The sequence below is a fragment of the Cebidichthys violaceus genome, unplaced genomic scaffold, assembly GCF_023349555.1.
Source record: "Cebidichthys violaceus isolate CVI_PGR_0920_01 unplaced genomic scaffold, fCebVio1.0.p SCAF_11, whole genome shotgun sequence".
NCBI lineage: Eukaryota > Metazoa > Chordata > Actinopteri > Perciformes > Stichaeidae > Cebidichthys > Cebidichthys violaceus.
In genome coordinates this window covers 11,111,764-11,127,133 of record NW_027176274.1, presented here as the reverse complement: position 1 = coordinate 11,127,133, position 15,370 = coordinate 11,111,764, and the positions used below count along the sequence as shown (strand labels likewise).

The window sequence follows — 15,370 nt, the reverse complement described above, 5'->3', positions numbered from 1 at the left end:
TACATTCATTTATTATCATCTCAGTCCATAAAAAGGTTTGTTTTCTGCACATGTAAAAGGTAGACTTCCATATGCCACGTGGTTTTATGGCAATATTGTAGTTTGGTCACAGTTTTAGACACATCTGCGACAGGGCACTAGGGATAGCAATGGCTTGACCCTGTGACTTTTCCTTCTAGCGCCACCTCAAGGTTGACAATTTGGGGTTTATGTGAAATCTCTGTTTTCAGTTATTATTGATTCACACAAAATTTGGGATGGTCGTTCATTGTTAATACTGTCTGTTGATAATGTCGGGCTTGACATTTTTTATTCAGTGTAAAATGTTAGATAATACTGTTTTATGATTTTCGTAGTACACAAGCAAAGCATAGCCATAGTGATCTCATTTTTGAATGCAATGTTATATTTCCATATAGCAGATATAATATATGTATAAAACAAATGGATTTTCTGAAGTAAAAAAGGTATTTTTCTCATATTTTGTATGTTATGATTTGCCGTTACCTGCAAGCATTTCACTTGCTATGGAACATTTCATTCATTGTTGGGGGATTCATCAGTTTGGGGAACCTTTTTGTGGCCTGATGCTCAGACTGACGCTTCATTTTGTTTTTACCTCATTATTAGAATTGCTGATCTATTGTCATGAGAGTTTGAACATGCCTTTACAGCTGTCTTTTCCTGGGCCCTGTTGTAGTGTCACCAAGAATAACAACTTTATATAAGCTGTTCAGAAGCTCCAAGTGGTGAGTGCTTTACTTTAGTGCTTAGTGGGACTGCCAGAGTGTCAGTCTTGAATTTAGTGTCACCATTCAGATTTCACAACTTACTGTATGTGATTGCTAATGGAGTTAGCAAAATACGACTTGTGGTGGAGTTAAGGGTATTTCAACTGTTCCACTGGAGCTGCTCATTGGCCAAAAAATCTGACTAGGTCTTCCAGGTGTGACTGCTATTTAGTATTTTACCCCGATGCGAATCAGCTCAGTCAGGAAACAGATCAGTCAAGTTGGCAGTTGCGACAAACACAAAGGCAAAGATGTAAGTGAATGAAGATAATATACATTTAGGCTATAATATGTCAAAGCAGTAGGTGGGGGTGTTACATCTTGCACTAATCCAGATAGACCTTCTGTTTCTGAAGGAATGTTTATTTGACTTATTACCCATCATTAGAGAGGGAGGCACGAGGATCACGTGTTTAGTCCATCAGCGCACATGAATAGAAGTAACAGAAAGGCGGTGACAAGCCAACACACTGACTTGTTCCCTCATTGCAGCTGTGAGCCCCTAAAGAGGAGAAGAGATGAAACATGACAGCACAGAGCTAGCTGTGCTTTTGTTTCAGGTTTAGGTTTCACTGCAAAAGACTTGTTTTTTTATTTATAGTATGTTTTTCTCAATTGGAGCTCTACTGTCAAAATTGCAGCCATTGTTCTTAATAGATGCAGATTAGGAATTCTTTTTTTTCTTTCTGATTTTTTGAGTTTGTTTCACATTGCATTAACGTCACACTAATGCTCAGGATGGCTACAGCTAAATTAGTAATGAAATGCAATGCCAGCATCAGAGAACACAGTAAGCTCCCTGCACCGCACAGCTGCAGCTCTGCTTTTATGGAAGCCCCAAGAAAATGTATCACACTTTTCAAAGCATGAGACAATACTGCAATAGCAGATGCCATTAGAAACGTTATTGTATCTTTATTTGGACAAATGTTGTTCTCTACACGCTGAAAGCTTATAGGATATTTAAACACATTATGGCTGACGTTAGATCCCACGCTGCCGTAATTGTGTTGTGTTCATACCCTGCAGGAAGGGAGTCCTTTGGGAAGCCATGTATAATTACGTTGTCTGATTATCTTCTGTAGAGGAATATAGCTATTGACTTAATTTAAGTGCATAAGCTGACCTCATCCTGCTATCTCTACATATTGCGTTATTATCTTGATTTAGCTTTTCTTTCACTTTGCATGTCTCTTAATACATTTCACATGACATTTTTTATTCAGGCAGATATTTTCATGAATTTTCTCTTGATAACATGCAAAGTTCCCCCATGTAGGTTCCATTTGCCAATATAGTTTAACATCTGTACGAGTCGATTGTCTAATAGCATTCTCACCTCACCGCTGTGCTCCTTCTGGCTGCCAAACTCTCTGTCAAATTGGCTCAAAGCAATACTGTAATAACTGCGTTCACACAATTTCCCAATGAAAATCTACAGCTAAAGAAGAGAGAACACAATTTCTGCTTGGAGCCACATTTCTTCAATACGTTCCTGCAGGATTTCAGATCAAATCAAATTCATACAGTGCATTATATCAAACTGGTTCCTTACATAGTTCTTTATATAGCAGCACAATGCAACTAAAATCCACTTAAATCAAGTGGAAATAAAAAAAAAAGAACAATGAAAACAACATTTGCAATATGAGGGTTCTGCAAGATATGGGAAAAGAATATATGTGGATGACATACTGTACAGTGGGAACCCCAAAAAAGGCACACTTGGCTGCCTATCTTCTCAAAGAGGAACAGATACAGGGGATGATGGGGGTGATTAAGGGCTTGAATTGAACTCTATGCTGAACTACAATATTGACTCCTTGTCTGTTATTCTATTTAGCATAGTTTTACTTGGGTAAAGGACATTTTGTTAAATAAAAAAAATAAGAGGACTTAAAACTGTACCATGCCGAAGTGATATCTGAGTGGACAACTCTTAAAACAAGTAAACATAAACTGATACAGACCGATATGTGGCAGATGATGAGTATTGGTTGCCTTCATTAGAGCCAATTCTCTGCATATAGGATAGCATGGATGCTTGGTAATACAAAAGTATGTTTGTCCAACTGACGAAATGTGTTTGACAGTGTAACTGTATAATGAAAGAGTGTTTTCAGGAAGTTTTAAGTAAAGACTAAACTTGCAGTGATTGATATAAATGTCTCTCACCACCACTGACCTTACCTCCGAACACTGCTGCATACAAAAAGGTACAAGCTATTTAAAAAAAATTCTAAAATGAAAACACCAAACTTTGACCCACTTAGATCTGATCCCACTGTTGTGTAAAGAAGTTAAGTTCAACTGTCAATTCAACCAAAAAGCAAGAGCTGGGTATGATAGTGAAGTTTAGTCTTTGCCGTTTTCTGTCCCGTATTTTCAATTCCAGTTCATCTTTTGAAAGAAAGGGAATATTTCTTTTTAGTATGTTTGTGAACTTGTTTACAAAGTACAAGAAAACCTCAAAAGAGTCACTGTAGTGAGAGAGGTTCATTTTATCCACTTTCTCGCATCTTTTATGGCGACTAGAATATTTGTGTGTTTACAAAGACTTGATTTGTCTTGATGTTACTGCACTGATGCAACATCCACTGCATAGTTGTTGTGACCTTGCTTTGCTGCTGGTGTTTTTCCATGTACCAGCAATGTGTAGAACAATTTAATCATTTATGGATAATAGTTATTGATCAGCAATCCTGGTGTGGTACAGTGTTTATTAGCTGTGTTGTATTAGGGTCATAAATTACAGCCAGTCAATTCAGTATATCATAACTGTTCAATTTGTATGACATTTTACTTTGTAAATCCTATGGTGGCATAAAGGGAGAACACAGAATTATGAACTGTCCTTTGTTACATGGTATGCATTTGACTATCTATGTAGATACAAATGATGTCTAACAGCGACTTTGTAAAAGGTATTGGAGTGTAGATTCCTGTTGCATAAATATTTGATACCACCTTCAAAAGGAGCAATCATTGCTAAGTATATTTGCAAAACTATGGTACAGGCTAGGGAGTCCCATTTGAGATCAGAGAAAATGGGGAGCTTTGAACAATTCTTGGCAAAACAACATTGGATTAACCTTACCACATGCAAAGTGAACACAGCAACTACTAGAGTGGGAAGGGGAAAGAAAGCTGTTGGCTTTGGCTATGTAATTTCCCTTGGCTTGCCTCATCTTCCAGTTGTGGAAGCGGAAGTCATTGAGGTTAGAGGAACTGACTGTCCCTGAGGCCTCGGCCAGTTAGTTTTTGTTATTAAACCACTCTTTACCGGTCAGTCCACGGGTCTCGAGGCAGAAACGTCTCGTTTGTAATGCAACCTTGTATAATGGCCTGCCTGACAGAATGTAATTAGAGAGAGCAGTGCTTTTCTTGGGTTTGCCTGTAGATCCATAGCCAGATACCCAAAGTCCTGCTCGCTAATGAATCTGCTCCTGCTGGGACTATTGATGGCCACCGCCTTTCTGGAAGATCATTATTAGAGAATTCCATAGGCCAGCTGGAAAAGCATTATGTATGAGCTTATTGCTCAGCATCATCTGTTTTCCATGTCTGAAAACAATTGCATAGGGTGCTTCATTATGTATAATGACTGTATGAAGTGCATAAAGTTAATGTACTCGTTATCACGACAGATTATTATCACATTATGATTAGCATTGTTTTTGGATTTAGGGATTTAATTTGCAGTTAGCAAAAAGAGTATCACAATTTACACATCAGTGTGACATCTTTTTGTGTTTTATGGTATTGATTGATTTAATTGATTTGATGACTAAACATTAACTACTATAAACACAATACTATAACTCGTTGCATCAGTGGAAACAATCAGTGAAGATAAAAATAGACAATGATTGACGCCATTGTGGTCTTCCAAAATACAACACACAACACAAAACAAAACTATAAAACACAGATTTAACAGAAGAGTGACAAAGCTTGTATATTTCAAGCTTCATACGATCTGGTGAATGAGGGATTTGTAGCCTGATTTATATGTACAAACTTTCTAATGTTCCCTCAATCTTGAGTCTCTCTTTAGTACAAACCATTCATTCTTGCTATAGTCAAAGCGCTCTTTAAATTCAAATGGCCATACTACCATTGAAATATAGACAGAAATTAAACATATACAGCCAGAGAGCTGTTTGATTGTAAAGAGAAATGATAGCAATTAGAGCAGGGTTACTTAACCTTTTCCAGGCTGCGATGCCATTTTTAAGTCTACAATTATCATGACCCCAGCAATTAGTCCTGTCAAGTTGGCATGTGATCAATTGTAAGAGCACTGAAGAAGCTCCAAAAGTATTACACTGAAATATTAATATATATTAAAAACATGTTTTATATATTTCACTATAGCATGTAACGGATAAATAATTGTTAGCATATTCATTTCTGCATTAGACGTCTCTCCACATGGGGTCCCTAACTCAAGTTTTTTTTTGGCTCAAGCTTCCCAGTTATCAACACAGTGCTATAGGATTCTGTTCTTTACATGTTCATTTGTGGCTGATGAGTAAGTGATGCATTATCTTTTCTAAAAGGTGAAAGAGATATCTCTGTATCAGTAGCCACAGCTGAGTAACTTCCCATTCATGTATTGTTGTGGTGTCCCTACCCCCAGGTCGCACTGAAGGCTGGTAAATATTAGTGGGTTTGTTGTACTCATCGTATTGTTTACACAGCAGCCAGATGCTAAAGATAGATAACTAAACAAATAGGCAGAGTAAGGAAGCACCCAACCTAAATTCTATTGATTCCATGTTAAGGAGGCTGAGTGTCTCTCAGATAAGGCTAATTGTAGTTGTATAGAATTCAACCTGTGTATTCACATCACAGCTGTCTTAACAGCATGTGGTTGCAGCCACTTCTCTGCATCCTGTGTATTGGCGCCTGTAATGAATCAACAGTAGTGAGGAAAAAATAAATGTGCAATTCCAAACTAGTGAGACGTTGATTCGATTTCAATTTATATTAAGAAAAAGTCATTAGGCCACATCAAGTGATTACATTATTTATGTGAAGAAAAATATGAATGAAATAAGGAATTTATGTTATCAGCCCAAGGCACTGCAAGTCTGACTTTTCAGTCAAATAGTAAAATGTCAGTTGAATTGATTTATTTGTCCTAGCAAGTAATGATTCCATTGAAAGGCCATTTACTTGTTCCAAATTGAAAGCTACGTTTTTCTCGCATGAAAATATTACTCGCTCAACTTTTTTCTTTTTGTTCGCTTTCTTTTACAAAAAAGCTCTAATCTCATAGTCAGTTCTAAAATTGGTTACAACAACATAGATGTCTTGCAGACTTTTCTTTCGGTGTTTACATTCTGTGTTTCTCTCGAAAGCACATTGTTTAAATCCTTGAGCTCTAACAAATCTGTTGAATGCTTTTCCCTCCTCATAAAATATTTGCAAGGCAGATTATTTAAATCCTACATTGTTGACCAGCCAGCAGCCTTCTTCTTCACTTCCTGTTGGCTCATTTACTGTATATGTGTATATGTGCTGCCATCTGTAGATGAGTGGAGTAGCGTTAAACCATTGCAGGACTGTATATTGCGTTGCCCACATGCACAATACAGACAAAGTGGTGACCACATTGTAGTTTAAAGATGTCTAAAAAACGTTTTTGGGCAGCTCAAAATAAATGTATGTTAGAGCAGTTATTTTGTGACATCAGTGACCATGTTTGATATTTAAAAAAACCCTTTTTCTGCTAAATAAAAGTCTGTTTAATATGTCCACAGGTGCTGCAGATGTACCTGCCTTTCTGTGGTATTGCAATATCTAATGCCCAACTGTTCGCCGCATCAAGGAAGGAGTATGACAGGAGTCGGGTAAGGACAATAAACCCCCCATCCCTGGGATCAGCATTACTTCCTCCCCCCCTGATGCTGACACTGAGGCTGAGTATTGATCAGCAGCCCACTTGCTGCCACTGCAGTGGGGATCACAGAGCGGCATGCAGTCCTGCATGGACATTTTCTCTGGATCTATGGTGGGGGATGGGCTGAAGTAATGTTAACAGATGCAATAATTCATGTCACGCAAGGAAGAGAATATAATGACATTGGATTGTCACTACCTTAGATAAAGGGCCTAATTTACCTTCACCTTGTTGGTTTATGGTTTAAGGATAATAATAATAATATAAAATATTAATAATAATAGTAGTAGTATTAATAATAATAATAATAATAATAATAATAATCATGCTCTAACAGCTGACCAAGGCAAAACATATTTATCTAAAGTGGCTTTTACAGTGGGTTTCAGAACGTGGTTCAGATTGTTTGGAATGATGGCGGTGGTGTCTTTTTCTGTTGCTGTTATTCAGGCACTCTTGGAGGTAGTCAATGACCTGTTTGAAGAGCAGACTGACCTGGAGAAGATTGTCAGGAAGATCATGCACCGTGCCCAGACGTTGCTAAAGTGCGAACGCTGCTCTGTTCAGTTGCTGGAGGACATTGAGTCACCGGTACCGTTCTTTTTCCTCTGCTGTGTGTTTATGGCTATTTGTCTGTACATTTGTGCATGTGCATGTCTGTTCTCTCTGTCTGCCTCTAGTTTTACCAGTGAGCACTGTGCACTTTCCATGAGCTTAGGTGATTTCTTCCCCTCTCAAAACTTTCAGGTGGTGAAGTTCACCAAGTCGTTTGAGCTACTGTCCCCTAAGTGTAGTGCAGACATTGAAAGCAGGTATGTATGGTGTTTCAGTGTTAAAATCTACTCTGCTTCTCACTAACAGTCGGCCTAATGAAAAACATAGCTTTGCCCTCCTTTTTCACATTTACTCATCCCAGTAACCTCTTTTAATTAAATAGTTTTATCTCCACCTTTGTTTGCCTTTGGCACCATGGCATCTGTACGTTCTGCACAGAGCCTTGTTTTAATCTGTAAAGCTTCCATCAAGGACAAAAAATAAGGGAAGTATTAAAATTGAATATTTGTAGTGCTGTGGGAGTAATATGCTGATGCTGAATAGAAGGCATACTGTAGGAGCCCTACTTAATTGGGTTTTGCTGCTTCTCTCCACTGCTTGGGATGGCTGAATGGAGAAAGAGAGGCTTAATATTGTGTGGGATGTTTATGGATGAAAACCAACGCTGAAAGGAAGACAAATTATTCCCCAAGTCCTGTACTTGCCATAACCGATATGGTCACGTTAAGGCAGTATTAATAACCACAACATTTATTTAAAATATCGAATGTAAGAAATTAGTTGCAATTAAATAAATATCAGTCTGCTTGAGTGGCCAGTTTAGTCTTTCTGACAGATCTGTGTTTCTGGTGTTGTATATTAATTAAATAGCCATTTTGTGATTTCATGTAATAAAACTACACATTTGCTGAAATGACAAAAAAATACAGCATCTCTTTGATGACACTAGTTTCCCTAAAGGTTCACATCTGAATAACAAGGGCTGCTGTGCAAGATTCATGTGTGCAATTAAGTGGATACATTTTGTGTCAGAAGGTGAGCGTACTGTAGGATTTCTAATGTGCCTTACAATCTCCAGCCGCCCCCATGGGGAGGATAATTTTGAGCGAGTGTACAATGCTGCTAGTGTGTCTGTGGCAGATAAATGACAGATGTGAGACAGGGAAGAGACAGAGACAATGGAGAGAAAGAATAAAGAAGTAGATACTATAAGGCATCTTGCCATCACACCCATGAGGGTTATTCCCTGCCGCACACACAGCTGTATCACTAAATCAAAGGGATTCAAAAGATCTGACAGAAGTGTCCCTGCATCTTTATTCTAGTCTGGAAAGACAAAATGAGCCACACTGAACATGTACCTTGTTACGTTTGGTAAGCTAAAAAGTCAGCGACAGCCCACTGCAGTAAATGTGAATGGGAGGTCTATGCAGGGATGCAGGTGTTTCTGTGGCAGAGTGTGGGGGCGTCTGGCAATGAGGAACACAATCACACAATTAACTTTTCATTACTTCATAAGCTGCAGAAGAAGCTTACTGATATCTACTGTATGAGAAGTTCATTAAATGCAAGTCAATGTAAAACGGGGTCCACAAGGAGAAATAAGAAAAGCATTTTGCATTTTTCTGTTATGCTTCGTTTGTAATCCTGCCGTCTTATTCTCTGACCCTAGTTTCAAAGACAGTATGGAGAGATCGTCTTACTCAGACTGGCTCATCAACAACAGTATCGCAGAGCTGGTAGCCTCCACAGGACTCCCCGTGAACATTAGCGATGCCTATCAGGATCCTCGCTTTGATGCTGAGGTAAACACACAATAACATAACTTTCAAATTTGACATCCAAATGAAATGATCTCAACCAGCATTGTAGACAAACCAGTAGGAAATATGCCTGTGACGGTTATCATTCCGGTCATAGTATTTCAATCAAAACTAGACTAAAACTAGAGATGTGTCACCGCTCATCCAAGAGAACTAAGCAGTGTAGAGTCCCAGGCATTTTGGTACTCTATGGGATGTTCACATGTCGACGTCACATGCAAGTCAAGGAGGTCACATGTCACATTTCATGAAAGGAATACTTAGCCCACAATATTACTCGCCCTGTGTTGCCTTGAATTCTTAAAAAAAACAACTGATTTTCTTGCATGCAACGCTGAACGAAGATTCAGAGAACGGAGTCTCATTCATCAAGTCGTATGCTCATTCCTAAACACATGCCTCTTTGCTAAAAGCGTACTGTTTAAAACACTTTGCACTCGTCTGGACTCACGCGGACAAGTAGCGCACCTGCAGAAGCGTGCAACGGTTGTTTTAAATAGTAAAGTTTTAGCAAAGATGCATGTGTTTGGGAAGTAATGAGCATACAATTGGGTAAATGTGACTTGGATTAAACTGCACAAGTTATGTGAGAGTCTGCAATTGGATGTTTTCGTGTAGTTTTGCTGTTGTTAAACCTAAACCCCACTTACTTCAATTCATCCAGACATCTGTCTTTTTAGAAAGGTGGATGGAAGGATGGATCAGACCTTTCTTATAGATAGTATCTGTGTTTGTATGTTTGTTGTCATCCACCACTTCAATGCCCTCCCCATTAATAGTAATTTGTTGGTGAGTGTTGTTACCAGTCAAAAATGATTTATTTCGTGTTCTTGGTGTTCAACTGAAGACAACTGGATCTTCACCAACCAACAAAATGATCTACCCACACACTGTGTCTATCTATCTATCTATCTATCTATCTATCTATCTATCTATCTATCTATCTATCTACAATTGCTTGTAATCAGCAAAGTGTGTTGCGTGTGTTGCATTTTGGATTCTTCGTTCACCTTTGGAGGCATGCGAGAAAAAAAAAAGAATTCTTCAAGAATTCAAGGCAACACAGGGTGAGTAATTGAAAGTATTCCTTTAATGGCTTGGGAGAGATGTCAGGATGGCATTTTGATTCAGTAGAGAGATTAAACAGTTTAAACAGAAATGAAGAAGACCATCAATATCAAACCATAAGCTGTTTATTGGTGTACGCTGCTCTCCAAACGTTCTAATCAAGGTTTCATAACATTTCACATTAGTTAATTGGACTCTGATATTTCACAAGATTGTTGTGTGACCTTAACGACTCACTCAGGACCTCAAGGACTCCTCCGGGTGTGAAGATTAAAATGGCTGCCAGTCAGCAGGAGTGATAATGCCTCTTTGGAAAGTCCTCAAGACCCAACATTAAGTTCAGTTGCATTTATCTTAGTACTTTGTTTTATTGACAAAACATAGTCAGAATTTACAAACTGCCCATTTTTCAATTTTACAGCTGTTAATTGATCTCCATTGGATAAAAGCCCTTTAACACCAAAAAGCATCAACTGCAGCTGCGTAGAGCTAATCAGAATCCCACAGCGGCTCCCACAGCAGTCCGCTCTGCATCCAGCTGCAAGCAGCACAAGTTTGACATGGTCAACCTTAAGCAGCAGTGACAGAAAAATGGAAAATATGGGCAGGGCGGAAAAGCTACCAGCAGGCTCCCACTGAAATTAATAGAGAACTTGCTGCTTCTCGCTTTTTCAAGGGCTTTAAGGGTTCTTATACCTCCTTGTAGCCTTGCCCCTCCATTAGAGGTGAGGCATGTATGCATACTCAATAATAATAATTTAATACTTAAATATTCAATACTATGTATTGTTTTAAATCTTCCAATATAAGGGCATATACTGCTAAACTTCCAATAGTAATACTTTACTTTGAAGAATATAAACATAGTTTTTGAACATGTTTCAAATGCATTGGTGCTTAATGCTCTGGTAGCAGTTTATTTCAAATTAAATACAGTTTAAAATTAGTGAAATTGTGATTTAAATATGAAATTAGCAGATCAAAAAGTAAGTAAACAAGTAGGGCTGTATTAAAGATTATTTTTGAAAAGTAGGAAATGTTTTATGCAGATGGATGGTAATCCTCATATTACACTATTTCCACTGTTTTTAGGCAGACCAGTTCTCAGACTTCCACATCCGCTCTGTGCTTTGTGTTCCCATATGGAACAGCAACCACCAAATCATTGGTAAGTTAACAAAGGGAGCTCCCTTTTTCTCTTAAGTGTATTTGATCTATGTACTTGAATATCAATTCTAAAACTTTTTCTTCACTTTACTAATGTTTATGAAAAGGTTTGAGTATTGTAATACACTATATGGCCAAAAGTATATGGACACCTGACCATTACATTCATGTGGTTATCCTATTTAAAAATGTGATTGTCTAATTCAAAGACCATGGATATTAACATGCTGCAACAACAAGCCTCCATCCTTTTGTGATGGCTTTCCACAAGAGTATATTACGATCAGGCACGGCTGTTAGACGACGACACCTGGCTTGCATGTTGGTGTGCAGTTCATTCCAAAGGTGTTGGAGGTCAGGGCTTTCTTTATTGTTCACGCTTTGTGAATAGGAGCATTCTCTTTAAACAGGAAAGTACCTTTCCACACCGATGGAAGCACACGTTGATGTCGTATGATGTAGCTTCAAGATTTACCCATAATAGGAACTAATGGGATTAGCTCAAACTATGACAAACAGCCCAAAAGACAGAGGTGTCTACATAATTCTGGCCATATAGTGCATCAATGGAGCACTCACATGCACTCATTATGTTAATGTATTTTTTTTCCCCTTTTTGCTGCATAGTAGAAAATAGGGGAGAGGGGAGCTTGAGCATGTGTTCAGCTGAGGCTGCATGTGTGTGATTAGATCCACGCTGCACCATCACTCCGCACTTGGAGGTGGAGTTCCCTTCTTCTGGCTGTGTGCTTTGTGTTTGTGAATCCGCCCCAGGCCAACACCACACTAACACTCTGATAAATCATTGATCTCTCCTCTGGTTTTTGGTGCTGGATATTGCAGGGAGGAGCAATGATGGCGCTCTTCTCGGTCCACTGAGATCTGACGCAGGAAGTCATTAGTTATGTTTGAGTGCAAAGTGATCAGCATATCTGCTGCAGATGGTTGGTTAAGACCTATGCGTGTGCGTGTCTCTGTGTGTGTGTGATGTCCACGTGCGCTCAGGTTTTTTTTTTGTCTTCTTTTGCGTAGGTGTAAGTGCATTTGTTGGGGAGGGGAGAGGGAAGAGGAAGAAGAACAGAAAGAGAATGAGGGGAGAAAGAAATGCAGCATGTGTGGGTGGCACCTGAGGATCTGGAGTGAAAAAAAAAACATTATACAAACAAAGCAGGAGATGAAATTCTCAAGCCAAGGATACATTCCTGTAGAAAATGTATGTCCTTGTGTCATCTGCCAAGGTTACAGCCAGCTTCTTCAAAATGTAACCACCGGAAATACTGTTGTGATTATAACAACAATGAGGTTTAATGTCAAATATCAAATGTGATTAAAATCATATTAGCACTTCCTTTGGCAATATGCCATTAGGGGTACTTTACTAAAGGTAGATGGAAATACAAGGTGTTTTGGATGATTCATTTTTAAAATTATAAAACATGTTGGTTTTGCTCGCCTGAATTGTCATTTTGTTTTTTGTTTTTTACCTGAGTTTCAGTATTAGAGATGTGGATAGAGAGCCAGGCTAGTCCAAACATTCCATCACAACTAGGTAACTTCCAAATAAATTCATGCAACTAAAGCACAACCATTATACCACAGTTTGGTTGTGATGGATGAATTTTGAAGCTCATGTTCAGCCTGCACTGGTCACTCAAAGTCGGGGAGATTACCACGGACATCCATAGGTAAGCTGGTAGTTTGTGGCGTGGAGGATTCAGATTTATTATCAGACTAGAATTTAGATTTTATTAAACATGTTACATGTTTACCGCACAGCGGTGTGGTGGCTATAGCACTGTCGCCTCACAGCTAGAGGGGCCCAGGTTTCGATTCCCGGGCTAGACGGGCCTTCTGTGTGGAGTTTGCATGTTCTCCCCGTGGCTGTGCCGGTTCTCTCCAGGTTCTCCGGCTTCTTCCCACAGTCCAAACATGCAGCATAGGTAAATCGATGACTCTAAAGTGCCCGTAGGGGTGAATGTGAGCATGAATGGTTGTCTGTCTATACTTGTCAGCCCTGCTATAGTCTGGCGACCTGTCCAGGGTGAACAATGCCTTCGCCCAATGTCAGCTGGGATTGGCTCCCCGCAACTCTGAACAGGATAAGCGGTTAAAGATAATGGATGGATGTTTCCTTTTTTCAGTAAAAAAATCTGAATATGATCCTTTAGTTACAGCTGGTTAATGACAGCCCTGTGATATAATACAGCAAGCTGTCCAGGGTGTTCCTTGGCTGTGCAGGTATAGATGATGGATGGATGGTACCTGATTGCAGTGGGCTTGACTGTGATTTCTTTTACACATGTGATGCTGAGACCTCTCACAGTTGGTTAGGATTTTAAACAAATGGGATTGGATTGAGATCTGGACTTGTCCATTCCGGAAAAGTTGTTTTTAGGGATTCATGTGTAGCTTTGACTTAATGTATAAAATCAGTAGAGTATCCCTTAAATACAGACACTGACAAATATGTTCCACAAACTGCATGTTTGTGCAGAGTAGCTGTTATGATAAACAGCTACTCTATTACTTTGGGTGCAGCTCGGTTGTTTGGTACAAAATTTGCCACCCCCTGCCACCCACCACCACTAGTGAACAAACTGTAGATTGTACAGTCACACAACACATGGGTGATTTATGTAAAAACAGCTAATTATTGTCATTTTATGGTTTTTGTGATCATAAAAAATAACAGTTGAATGTGGTGTAGTTAAAGATGATGTGGTGGCCACAGGGATCTAAGCAGTCATTTAGTTAACTTTTATTTGGGGCTACCTATGCTGTAACTCATCACAAATTGCATGCTCATTACAGAGGGAGCAATAATAGATCTGAGAAAACTGCAGCCCCGTATTTTAAATTTAATGACGGTGTAATGAAAATTGTTCTTGGGTACAGTACTAATCCTGTTTCACCTCTATGGATCTCCAACTATACATTGAAATTAAAATGTCACTGTGGTAGGGTTTGGAAATGGTAATGTATTGAATGGTGTCTGTTACGTATGTGTAATTACTTTTTAGCATAATTTCTCAGTGATAATAACGTCTCGATCAATTAAATATGTATGCTTGATCAACAAAGCCTTCTTCTACTTTTAATTAGATGATGAGGGAAGTCATCTAAACAGGAAACACTGCTGTCAAATAAAAGGCTTCAGTCCAATTGTGGACAATAAGTAGTCTGTTCACAGATGACATTAAGTGAATGCCAATTTCACCAGTGCCACATTTTTGTCATACTCATATGCTGCTTTTTTGTGGTAGGATGTTGTGTCTCTGCTTAATTTCCATTAATAATGAATGTTTATTGATGACGTGGAGTGTGTGGGTTTGATCTTCTTTTAATTGGAGGCAGTTATATGCACTGGAGTCTTGCCAATATCAAGCTGAAAAGATTAGTGTTCTTATTGTATGGTTTGTGTAACAGGTGTTGCCCAAGTGCTGAACAGGCTTGATGGGCAACCGTTCGATGATGCAGACCAGCGTCTCTTTGAAGTATAACATTTGCTTCTATATATTTTCAACATACAGTGGGTGTATTAGAAATTGTTGTAGTTAAGTATGTTTGCTTTTTGTGCTTTTCTCAGGCGTTTGTGATCTTTTGTGGACTGGGCATCAACAACACCATCATGTACGACCAGGTGAAGAAGTCCTGGGCCAAGCAGTCTGTAGCTTTGGATGTAAGAACACAACATCCCATTCGATTTCCTGCCTCACATCACAATTTCAAAGGGAAAATATTCAATTTCCATGTTTTGAACAAGAAATCTTATTATTCACTTACATTTGCAAGAAGAAAAAGGACTATGCAAACTGTAACGCGGCTTCACAGTGTTGAATAATAAGTTGATTCTGCACTGCTCCTGCTTTATACTTCAGCTTCCTTTTGTCATGCCTGTATGCTCATGCCCTCGCTCAGATGATGTTTCCCTGAGAGTCCTATCTGTTTTTGTGTTCCATTATCTATAATGATATCTTTATTTTCCTTTCCAGTCAACATATGCTCTGTGCTGAAACACAGCGCATATGTTGAAGTTATTGGAAACAATGGCTGCTGCA

The 15,370-nt window shown here is 38.9% G+C and overlaps 1 protein-coding gene across 1 annotated transcript in view; it reads left to right on the top strand.

Moving 5' to 3' along the window:
* pde11a (phosphodiesterase 11a) overlaps positions 1 to 15,370 on the top strand; it is a 34,016-nt gene that overhangs the window by 2,096 nt on the left and 16,550 nt on the right. Inside the window, exons 3-9 of the mRNA XM_068704755.1 lie at positions 6,560 to 6,649; positions 7,150 to 7,290; positions 7,447 to 7,511; positions 8,927 to 9,059; positions 11,238 to 11,313; positions 14,739 to 14,806; positions 14,899 to 14,991. Coding sequence (XP_068560856.1) covers positions 6,560 to 6,649; positions 7,150 to 7,290; positions 7,447 to 7,511; positions 8,927 to 9,059; positions 11,238 to 11,313; positions 14,739 to 14,806; positions 14,899 to 14,991 — 666 coding nt within the window. The remainder of the gene's footprint in view (positions 1 to 6,559; positions 6,650 to 7,149; positions 7,291 to 7,446; positions 7,512 to 8,926; positions 9,060 to 11,237; positions 11,314 to 14,738; positions 14,807 to 14,898; positions 14,992 to 15,370) is intronic.